The sequence below is a fragment of the Apostichopus japonicus genome, chromosome 12 (assembly GCF_037975245.1).
Source record: "Apostichopus japonicus isolate 1M-3 chromosome 12, ASM3797524v1, whole genome shotgun sequence".
In the NCBI taxonomy this organism is placed as follows: domain Eukaryota; kingdom Metazoa; phylum Echinodermata; class Holothuroidea; order Aspidochirotida; family Stichopodidae; genus Apostichopus; species Apostichopus japonicus.
This window is the reverse complement of record NC_092572.1, coordinates 7,814,771-7,826,849: the sequence shown is the minus strand read 5'-3', so window position 1 is coordinate 7,826,849 and position 12,079 is coordinate 7,814,771. Positions and strand designations below refer to the sequence as shown.

Sequence of the window (12,079 nt, the reverse complement as noted above, 5' to 3'; positions counted from 1 at the left end):
TGCGTATATATATATATATATATATATATATATATATATATATATATATATGTGTGTGTGTGTGGTAATGTGGGGAGAAGAACGGAGTCGTGGATGATGGGTGTATGTCTCCAAGTTCCAAGGATTCGAAAGCACAAATGTCACATGTTTCACCTGGTCCCCATTCGTACTCTCCATGTATTCCTAGTTTCCACCATGTTTTTCCAGCCTACATTCTAACCCCGGCATCTGAGACAAAGCCTAATCCCCATTATTCCCCTGCTTCCCTAGTTTGCTATTAGTAGGAAATGAGAGGAGTCTCCCGGCTGGCTCTCACATTGATCATATAATCATACATGGTGTAAAATGGGGTGTAGCAGTATGTAGACGCAATTGACACAATTGATGTTGTAGAAACACGCATACTTTGTTAATCTCATTGTTATATATTTAGGGTGTACTTTGAACAGGGTATCCATGTTAAATATTTACTTAATGCATATAGGATTTCTAATTTCATGTCAATATACTGGCGGTTTAACACGTAGCATGTAAATCATCCGTGCATAAAATGTGATATGTGCAGTTATCATTGTAATCACTGCCGTTAGTGTTAAGACGAGTAGGCCTATTGCGTCACTGCATGGAACTACTCTTATATAGGTACCATACCATGATAAGGTTAATGTTCATGCGCTCGAAACAAAAGTGGCTGAAATAACCCTATGTAATGCTTGTTTTGGCATATTATCAGTTTACCATTATTGCTTTTGTGAATTTATGTGAAATAGCATAAATCAAAGTAGCATACAGCTAGTGTAAAAATATGAAGGTCTGAAGATGCTAGCCTATAGACTTAACCAATTTAGAAATTCTTTAGTTAAATGTTGATATTAATCCGGGTGAGCAGATGGACAGTTTTGGGTTCAGTTTGCTAAACTTGCTCCAGTTCTAGTTGAAAATATAAACGGTCATGATATGCAAATTTTGCAAGAGACATGACAAGACATCAGCTACCACGAGGTGGTATGGTATGTCAGTTGAAAACTTCTATGCTTTGGCAGGCCTTGAACGTGATGAGTTTAGTGTGTCAAGTTAATGGAACGATTACTTGCTGCAGCGTTCTGAAATAGTAATTACTGTCACCTTGTAATTGATACTCTGATCATGTCTGATTTAGTTAACTAGACATAATTATGTGTATGTTACTTTGACTCGAGGACGTCGAATGGGCAGATTCCTCTACATCGGTCACTGGCTTAGATTCGGCTGTGTCTTGCTTCCTTTCTGCGTGTAATTGCGGTTGTTCCGTCTATATATGGAAATAATCAAAGTTTATATAAATTTAATGAGGGATAACATTGAGCATATGCGTTTACGTTCTTACTTCGAAACAAGACAACATTTCCGATCATGTTTAACAACCTGTCGTCTTAAGAGGCTTCGAGAGCCAGAGTCAACTTGACAATTGGCCCGCGGAAGTGTAACCTGACCCCCAAAAAACATTTCAAAATGAGCGACATATCTCTGGTTGTTTTTGTTTCCTGTTTAATGTGCATTGCAAGTCACTTGATGTCATAGCACAGTTGCATTACATGCTGATTATCGTAATTTTTATCCTTACTAAAAGTCAAAAAAACAAGATGCATCTCTACATTTCGTCGATAGTATCACTGGTATATATATATATTGTTCCTGGTACATTTATAATCTCACTATACTTGTCAAAAGCCTTCATAGTTCATGTCCGAATACTTTAACCAATTAGAACTATATGAAGTAGTAGTATGTATGTAGTATGTATGTAGTAGTATGACCTACAATCCTTACCTGTTCCAATGTTGACACCATATTTTTTATTTAGTTGCTATCATACTAAGTAAGTTAGCTACCTTTTCTGGTAGGCCAAGTAGAGAGCAGAATACCATACCTATGAAGTAAACGGTAATACTAATGACTAAAAGTAAAAAAATCCCTATCTGTAACCCCAAGTTCAATAAATAACCTCATCATTTAGTTACGTGAAGCTTCCATTTTAATTTTGCTCTTTACAATTTTCGGGGTAGCTGACCCTGCAGCCAATTCAGTTTTGATGTCAGGATATGGAGTTGTAGTGGGGGGGGGGGGGGGTATGGTGGTGAGGTGGAAGGACGGGCACTTTTCTGCCCCTCATAAGTATCGGTTTGAAATCATACCGCTATGACATGCCCCTCTCTGCCTAACTGGTTCATGTATTAATTCAAATTACAGATATGATATGAATAACTTGTCAGAAGATCGTACAAGACTACAAGGATTTCATTTTTCCGCTAATGGCAAGGTAGAGTTATGCAAAGGAGGCAAAGAAATGTTTCTTCCAGCGTTATTAAATCTACAAAATGTTCAAAGTAAAAATTGAATATATCCTATACAGCTCTAGGTCAACAAAGAGGTTGTGGGGTGATACTGCCCACTATGGTTTGTTTGTCGACCTCAGATTCGCTAACTCTTGCAAAATGGGATTTCAGTAAAGAAAAAACATCAAGTTACACATTTATCTTGTTAATTTATTCCCATTTCTCTCTCCCATGAGAATATGAAGAAAGCCTTTATGCTTTAACGCATGTGATCTTCAGTATGAGAATATATACCTTTAATGTTATCAGTTGCCATTGACCTTTGTCCCAATACGAGTGCGCTTAAATATCAAGAAGATACTGGTTATCGCCTAAACTACTATAAGAAGTTTTGTTATTACCGTAGAGCCCATCATAATTTCCACATGAATCGTTAACTATGTTATCTTGTATGTCTCCCCAACAGCAGTTAATATTAAACTAGCAATGATTTCAGAAACAAAAAAACTAACAGAGGAAATATAAACTATATAAGAAAGAGATACAATACTTGGGAATCGATTACATAGCAAAATATCAGAATCACCGCATTCATTACTATACTCGAGAAAGTGATATTTAGAGTATCGTTTTAACTAGAGGAAACACTCCCATAATAGCTCGGTACATCCCCATGCATCGATAGCTTGATAATATTCATGAATGGAAATTTTCTCTGGAGCCATGCATGCAATTGGTTGACGTTTCTGTTGAAGTGAAAAACTGCAAACTTACATGTTAGGCAATTCACAAAGAAACCTAAAAGGTAGTCACATGAGCATTGTTTGGAATACCAAAATGGGTTACCGTAATTAGGAAGCAAAGTTATTTCTTGAATAATATATCACAACGTAACCGTTGCACTTAAAGTCGCAATTATCTGACTTCACATACCTTTCCATCAGATCAAGCTTTCATATAAAATTAAAGCTACTAATATTCATTGAGCTCGGTCCCACGCATAAATTTAGAATATTTGTTCATATATCCCTCATAAATGTTACGAATTAGGTTTCCTTTTTCATGAGTTTTTCAATCTTTGTCATAGCTGCGGTCAAAAGACATAGATCATAGCGCTAACACTGTCCAAATAACAGAGAAGAAATTGTTCAGGTACAACGCTGGTATACAGAACATAGGCAGGACGAAAGCAAAAAATAAGTATATTTAGTTAGACAACTTAATAGCAACCGCATGATCTTAATTATGACCTAATTATGTCTTATTGTACGTACGTCATATGGAAATATATAGAAATATATAGAAATAATAACATATTGGAATATATAGAAATTAGTAAAGGTATTTTGATACAAAGTAGTTACTGTGAGGTTCTTATAGTGGTGCTTATAGTGGTGCTCCAATATATGTAATTTAAAACTTACTTGTACCAAAGCACGGGACAATTTCCGTTAATCCACGTCAATTTTTGCGTGTATATGTTAGTTTGAAATAACTTTTACCCTTGTATTAGTATACATCACAAGTTTAGGATATGAGGTCAAGTAGCAGTGTTTTCATATATACGTACTGTGGGCTTTTTATCGTAGTCAAAAAGATGTGTACTCAACAGTAATACAATGACAAGAAAAGTGAAACTTTAAGAAACTCAGACACTCAAATGTTCCATTATACGTTAGTGGAGGGGATTTGTATTCGTTTAAGTATTCGTTTAAGCACCTGAAAAACTTGTTATCCAAGTATAATTTCCAGTTGTTCCTTTCAACCCGAAGGAAAAACGCAATCCTTAACTTATATTTCATACAAAATATATCAATATATATATATATATATATATATTCATATTTCCAAGTTGGTGCTCGGAAAGGGTGTGGGGGAGGGTCAGACGTCGGTTTGACTTTCTCCCCCTTTCGTATTATGTATTGTCTTATGAAGAATGTAGTTTGCCCGTCTATCCGAGTTTCGTGAGGGTCTCCAAAATAAATTATTCAGACCTTATCCCATTATGGAGTACATACTTGACATAATCATTCAATGGTATTTACATTAAAACCTTTTTTATCCCCCCCCCCCCCCACCCCTCCCATTCACCTCCTTCTCCCCCTCTTTAACGTAGCAAATGACTGAATAATTCCCTGGGCAAAGAAAAATGAATCGGGAAACACGTTCGTTGAAGAAGATGCAAAGTAACATTAAATTACCGGAATGTGCCCGAAGAGCGTTAAAGGGTAATGCCAGCTTCTGGGAGGATCTTGCATCGTTCGTTGTAGCTGATCCTTTAGAAAATGAAATCAATAGAACATGTATTTGATAGCTGGTTGTTAGTTTACGAGCAAGTCTGGAATATTATCTTTTCATTAGAGTCACAGTTATACATGTAATTAGGCGATGATGGTTTTATTGTGCTGACCATTGGAAACGAAAAACTTTTTTTGTTTTTTGATACAGCTCAATTTTAGATGAGTCGATTAAAGGGAATGTTATCTTACCTGACAATGTTTTTGCACAACAATTTAAATCATTGTTTTCCCCTTTGCGTATGTAACACAATGGTATTGGTTTTAAAGCAAATTGCAAAAGTGGTTTGGTATTCGTATTCACTGAAAGAGAGGTATATATATATATATATATATATATATATATATATATATATATATATATATATATATATATATATATATATATATATAAATTGTTTTTATAAACATGACAATTGATGGAGCTCAAAATAGGCCCTTATTTGTATCACATGATATTTCTTTGCAGATTACTCATTAAAAGGTAGGTAATAAAAGACGTTAAATCATTTATTAAGTGGCTCTTTGTCAAGAGTTTTGGAATTAGGTTAATGAATGATTCATATAGTAACAATAGTACCTGTACCCTTTTCTGTAGGTGAATCTTTGTTTAGATGTTCGTCATTATGGCTTACGTCATCAGACACACGAAGGTCGGTCATACTCTGAGGGTTGTCAACTTTGTCGGCGGTGGTTTGTCTTAATTAAGGCCTTTCTAGCAGGTGTATACATGGACTCATGGACTGTGATATTGTTTGCAATATGCATTAGAACACAATGGCGCATATAGCATGAACTAATTCCTAGTCAAATTTTCCATGGAAAACGTTAGGATTTTTCCTTAATGAAATATTTACTTACTCTATATTTAGAGTATTTGTTCCGTGTCCTGTTAGGAAGAAGCGATGTTTAGTCTCGTTAACTCGTTAAGGTATATGGTTAGAACTGGTGAATATCATCATGTTACGATATAATCTTTTAGTGAGTTTAGAACTAAATATTATTATTGGGAACTTACTTTCCATTTTGCAATAACCCACAAACGTGCGGCCTATTACATTAGTTCATTTGAAACAGCCATTACAACTTTGAAACAGAGAATTCGGACAGGAACCTATTCCTTGTTCTTATTTCCCGACGACTACTTGTATATCGAATAGATGTTCAACGTTTATGTGTATAAGAAGAGACATTTGTTGTAATTGTCTAAATACGTTATATATTGTTATCTTCTAGATACACAGTGATCTTAATGTATTTCAAGAACATGATGGATTTGATGCAACAGAAAATTCTTCCCGTTGCGGTCTTACTAATGTCATTCATGAATGTTGGAGGTAAGACATTAAAAATTACGTTTGTAATAATTACGATTTATCTCAAAGTGAGGACGGCAGCTGAATGATCTATAATCAGTGGCGTGCACAGGATTTCAAAGAGGGGCCCAATTTTTTTTCCGAACTTTAAGTAGAACAAAATGAAGGGCAACAGGCTACTGAATATAAAATTAATCACCAGTCTGAACAACCCCTCCTAGAAGGTGTCAGAATGATATATGTGATTTTCACATTGATATATGCCAAAATATGAAAACAAACGTCTTCCAAATTAACCGCTAAACGCAAAAAGTCCATGTTTTAAACGATTAACGTTTGTTTAATTAATCTTCACTGTCTTTTGCATTCTATAGGATACTATCTAGTCAACATATTTCAACTACTTCATCAACTACTTCAACTACTTCTATATATCAACTATCAGCTCAATCCGTTTATATGTAAATACAGGTAAATACAAATATTATGTTTTCTTGACAGACGCAAGCAGTGTTCAGTGTCAGCCCGAGTGTTTTGCAGAATTGGGAAAGTCGTTAGAGCTTCCATGCCATGTTTTAGGCTCCAACTACGACTTATATTGGTACACAGGATTAACAGCGAGCACCACTCCTCTGTTATCACTCGTAGATGGCATATCAGGTGGCAGCGAATACCAGAAAGGGGAATTTGAGTTAACCATCAATGGATCTCTTAGAATCAATAAAAGCCAGTTAAAACACGAAGGCAGCTATACTCTGACAGCTTACTTTGACAACTTTGAACAATATACCTCAAACACGGCGCTTGATTTACAGTAATAAACATAACCTTTTCTAAATTAATACTTAGTTAGCGGTGCAGTTGTAACATTTCGAATCCAGTCATATATATATATTGGTGTATCAATTGAAAAGCAACTTTTCAGTAGTCAACAACACTGAGTAAGTATCGTTAACATTTTGTCCTGACAGGTCGACCCGATCCTCCGTGCCCACTGATTGATGCATGTGGTTCGACCTTTACTGGATGTCAACTGAACGTTACCACTTCTGGATCATTGACATGCTATGTGAATGGCTCTCTACCAATCATGGACGTAGACTGGGTGGTGACTAACCAGTTTGGAATGAGCTTCACTAAAGAAGAGCAAACTCATAAAGAAATGGATGATAGATGGTACACTGAGAAAACCATTGAATACACAACACCGGATTGTGGAGCAGATGCTATTTTCAGATGCATCGCTTCCTTGTCAGACTTTTCTTTTGCTTCTCTTCTTGATACTTACTCCAGCACTGTTAGGATTAATACAGGTATGGTGGTATATACTGACTGGCAAATTCGTGATGGTATTAGTAATGTATTGCTGTTTATTGAACCATTTCCCATGCTTATCTTTGGCAGTTTATAATTTGTCCGTTGAGTTTACGTAAGTGATATGTATATTACAAAACTTCATTAAGATTTATTTTTGTACAGTGTAACTGAATTACGAACACATTTGGAACATACCAGACGGACATTGTAGAACATTCATAACGAAAGGATATGAACATAATGCATAGCTTTATGCATAGTTATGTCTTAATGGTATTTAGTGGCTATAAACTGGAACAGATAAGGAAGACTTCTGTACCAGTAATAAAATACAACCCACGTTTTTGTATTACTATATATCCACAATTAGAGCAAAACGTATACCGTAAGCAAAACTAAAATTATAGGTCTTTTCTTTGGATATTCAAACCTATAAATTAACTACTTTGCAAATAGCAAATTATTCTATAACTATAGAACCTTGGGTTATTGTAATTTCGACAGCGTACAAAGTAGTAGGTCTTGAAAGCGTGTTTATGATAACAACGCAATTGTGGCCAATAACACAGGAAAGGCGTAGCTCTCAGATATGTCTTTATTTAATTCCTCTCCCGTAACCCTTATACTTGCAAGATTGTGTAACCTGACGTGTACAATCTTCGTTGTCTTAATTATGTCATTTCAGAAGCTTGCAAAGAGCCTCCTTCAGTGGAACCCACGGGTAGCCCTAAAGGGAGTGCATGGCTCATCGTCGTTATTGGAATTATAATCTTCTTTTTTGTAATATGCGCCATTCTCATTGCTTGCCGTTTGTGCAGCAGACGAGGTAAGGATAAGTATGGTGTTTTGAATTGATCTAGTAACGTTAAATAATCCGACCATACCACGAACATAGGGAACCATTATCGCTGCAACTCCCAAATATGTAACAGGTAATATTCTGGCAAACTTTCATGCAACACAATTTATGCAATGAAGAAATGAACGATGTTAGTTGGTGTTACAACAGATGATATTTATCTCATGAATAGTAGAATATGTCTAGCATACTTTCATACGTAGCTTTGCGCTACAGTACAAGGGCGAACAAGAACTATCTAATAGAGCTGTAGCTTCTTAGGGTCATGCACTCGCAGGTAGTAAATGTAACAATTGTAATGATAAAGAAAGTTAAAGATTGTTCTCCTTTTTCTTCTTGACACATTGCTCAGCTAGTCATTGTAAATCGCAAATATTCATAATTTTAATTATCGTAACGGATGAAGCGTGGGATGGGGGATTGGGTAGGTATAAGACGTGTGCCCCAGCCCCTAAATGTTCTCGTGATTGGCTCTTTATTCAGGTACCCTTTTTTAATTTCATATCCCCCCCCCAACTGTCCATCCCCAAACTTGCCACACTTTCTTTGGATTTCTCGTGCCGCCACTACCAGTTCAAACAGTTTAGTGTATTCAGAACGTAGATATTGTGACCTTGTTAGTGCACTGTACTCCTGTCCTGATACAGCATTATATCATGCTGTGATGGCAACTACATGTATAGTACACCTTGGGTCAGATCCAGGCTGACTTCATTGAATAACGTGGTGTTGTTCAGCGCACTACATACACTATAGCCTATTTCTGTTATTCTTGTTATTTTACCTCTGCATCTAATTTGATTTGAGGCTGTTAACTATCATAAATGTAGAGAACTTCTTTGTACCGTTTGGACACATTGTTGGTTATTTTTCCTTTAAAGTTTACAAAAATGGCAATATTTGTATTGAAAATGTATGTTTATGGAGTGTGTTGTATGAATGAACGAAGGTGCAACGCTATTGCTGGATTCACACGACCTACAGACTCGTGCATCACATGCGTGATACCATCGTTCATGTATTATCCTGTGTTGGCAGCATGGTAGACCGTTGATAAACCCTTTATGTAATCATATATGAAACAACGCACTTAACAAAGGTGCATTTAATAATTAAGTATATTAATGACGGACATTGATATATCAAAACCACAAAAAATTGAGCCGACCATTATTTTATTATTTTTGTTCTTGTTGATTTAGATACGACAACTTCGGATCAAAACACGGTAAGAAGGACGTTATAGTTTTATACCTTCATATTCTTTTCCACAATGTGGTCCCATTTATCAATTTGTTTCAATATATTTCATATCTGTTCTTATATCAGGAAATGCAGACCAAACAAAAACCAAACAAAAAATCTCTCGAAGGTACGATATAATTTTTCATCTTCAACATTATTATTCCAAAGCAAGAAGATTTTTCGCGACTGGTGTAAAAACTTACGGATATAGTAAAACACAAGTCTCCATTATGAGGTACAACTTAAGTAATGTGTACACATTCAGTAACATGTGTGAATAAGCTAAAAACAAAAACATCCTAGTCGATCTTTAAAACTGGAAAAGGAGAAAGACCAGTTTGCTGCTGTATTATTGCAAAAAGGAAATTTCATAGATACACGAAAATAAATGAAGGTAATTTCTATATGTAAGAAATGAATTACATTCATCAATACATATATCATACATATAGCGTTTTAATTCAAAATATAAATATCTTGCTCTTTAAAACCATTCCTTTCCATCATGTCATAACGTTTTACAATCTTGGCAGTCATTGATATTTTTACTGTTTTCTTTAGAGAAGAGAAATACTTTAATGGAGGGGCTAATGAGATACTACGAGAAATTTTGCTTCATCAAGCCGCTACCATGGGGTGAACCAATACCGATACATGCCCTTTACACTACATGTCAGTGCACTGTTACTAACGGCAACGGTGTCGTCAGTCATCAAGATAGCGACTTTCTGTCTACACCGGAGTTTAATTTCGATAATAATCGGGTCTTCATTATAGCAGATTTAGGTTACGGGAAGACAACCTACACTCAGTACGTGGTGAGCGATTGGGTATCAAAGATGAAACCAACGAAAACTGACAAAAAGAATAAAACCAGGAAAACTATACTAATATATATTCACCTTAAAGAGGTTGATCCCTCCATGATACTTTCCGAACTTGTCAAAAATATGATGCCTGTTGGAATCAACTTGACCTTAGACGATATTGTTGAAATATTTATGAATTTTGAGTTTCAAGTACTCTTAGATGGGCTTGATGAGCTATCGATGTCAACGATTAGTGCCAATACATCTCCTGAGAATCCTACTAACGATAAAGAAGAACGTGTCGATCTCCTTCAAGAGGAGGGTGAAAATGATGCTAATCTGACGGTCGGAAATTTACTCGATAATAAAATAAACACTGTTAAGTTTAATAAGATCAAGGTTTGGATAACGTCTCGTGAAGTTGATGACATGCAAGCTTCATTTGCCCTACCATATTTAAAGGTTAAATTGAATGGTTTCAGGAATTCTCAAGTCAATGAGTATATTTATAAAACCTGCAAATATTACTTAAAATCACAAGCAATACCCCAACTAACCTTGATCCCCGAATCAAAGATGACGACAAATACCGTCAGCCGGCCGGTGACAGATGGAGGATGTAAAAATGCCGAAAATGTAAAGTATGAAAATCCGATGAATAGGGAAAAGATTGATGAAAACATAAATGATTCTAACGAAGAAAGTAAACAAATCTCGGGAGAGAAAGAACAAGACATAACGGAGCAATGCCAATTTGTTGATGTGGAAAAACTTCAAAACGAAGAAAGAGAAGACGAGGACATTTTTACAGAAGATGGCAATAGTGAAGCAAATGAAAGTAACACTAAAGCTGACGAGGTGTCGGATGATGTAACAAAAAAGTTAATTCCCGCAGCTCATCACAAGATAAAGCAAGGAGAATCAGAGCAGAAAGATAACACTGTTCCACGAAACGACGGGCAGAACCCGGAAGCTTATGACACTTTAGAAATACTTTCAAAGAAGGTCACTGAATGTATGGAATTAAACGAAATTTCTCAGAATTTTTCTGAAACACCCCTTCTGCTGATTATGATTGTTCATATAATTACATGCAGAATGTTAGATCCAACAGGGAAATATAAAGAAGTGAATGTTAACAAACTGACAACAATAATAAGATTAGTGATTACCTGTTTGGAATCCCGATACGTGCAGAAAGTTAAAAACCAATCCATTCAGGAAGATATTAAGAGTCTTGAAGCTAGACTTGGTAAAATAGCATTTGAAAATAAAATGAGCCTTTCACTGGGTAAACGCGGGTATTGGAACGATAAACTTGGTAAAAAAGATACTCAACTTGCCTTAGCCGTAGGTTTGCTCAAGTATTCAAAGAAAGTAGGAAGCGGAGGAAGTCAATTAGAAGAACTGGCTTTTTCGTCCTATGCTGGAATCATGTTTTATCATGAATTCTTTCAGGAATTTCTAGCTGCTCAGTATGCGCCAGAAAGTGATAAAGAGTGGGCGTGGATAGATGAATTTATAAAAAACAGTACTGACGATGCAACGATCAGATTATTGCAGTTTATGTTCGGCATGAATCATTCTAGATTGGATAAAGCAGTAAAATCACTCTTGAAGGAACAGAAAATGTGGAACAATTTGATCGACTGTATTTATGAAATGAGTAATCTCGAGAAGAGGCAGGCAATTATAAACAGCATGTACGACAAAGGGGGTACACTGGGTGGCTATATGAACATTAACATACAGCATCTTGACAAGAAACACCACAGATATGCCTTAACAGAATTCTGCGATGCTTGCAATGCCTCCGATGTAAGTAGTGGTAACGCTGTAAATTTATTTTAAAACAAAATGTGGTTCATTTAATTTTTGAATCTTATGTTCAACTTGTCAAAAAATTATTCCTAAGCTCGTT

The 12,079-nt window shown here is 35.8% G+C and overlaps 2 protein-coding genes across 2 annotated transcripts in view; one reads left to right on the top strand and one right to left on the bottom strand.

Annotated features, from left to right (window-relative positions):
• LOC139976900 (uncharacterized) overlaps positions 1-12,079 on the bottom strand; it is a 39,340-nt gene that overhangs the window by 15,131 nt on the left and 12,130 nt on the right. The gene's annotated exons all lie outside the window — the stretch shown is intronic.
• The window catches only part of LOC139977267 (uncharacterized), a 46,404-nt gene that overhangs the window by 33,880 nt on the left and 445 nt on the right, over positions 1-12,079 (top strand). The window contains exons 2-9 of the mRNA XM_071986554.1: positions 2,230-2,299; positions 3,403-3,467; positions 5,849-5,949; positions 6,900-7,241; positions 7,931-8,071; positions 9,307-9,332; positions 9,434-9,476; positions 9,911-11,976. Coding sequence (XP_071842655.1) covers positions 2,237-2,299; positions 3,403-3,467; positions 5,849-5,949; positions 6,900-7,241; positions 7,931-8,071; positions 9,307-9,332; positions 9,434-9,476; positions 9,911-11,976 — 2,847 coding nt within the window. The 5' untranslated portion in view covers positions 2,230-2,236. The remainder of the gene's footprint in view (positions 1-2,229; positions 2,300-3,402; positions 3,468-5,848; positions 5,950-6,899; positions 7,242-7,930; positions 8,072-9,306; positions 9,333-9,433; positions 9,477-9,910; positions 11,977-12,079) is intronic.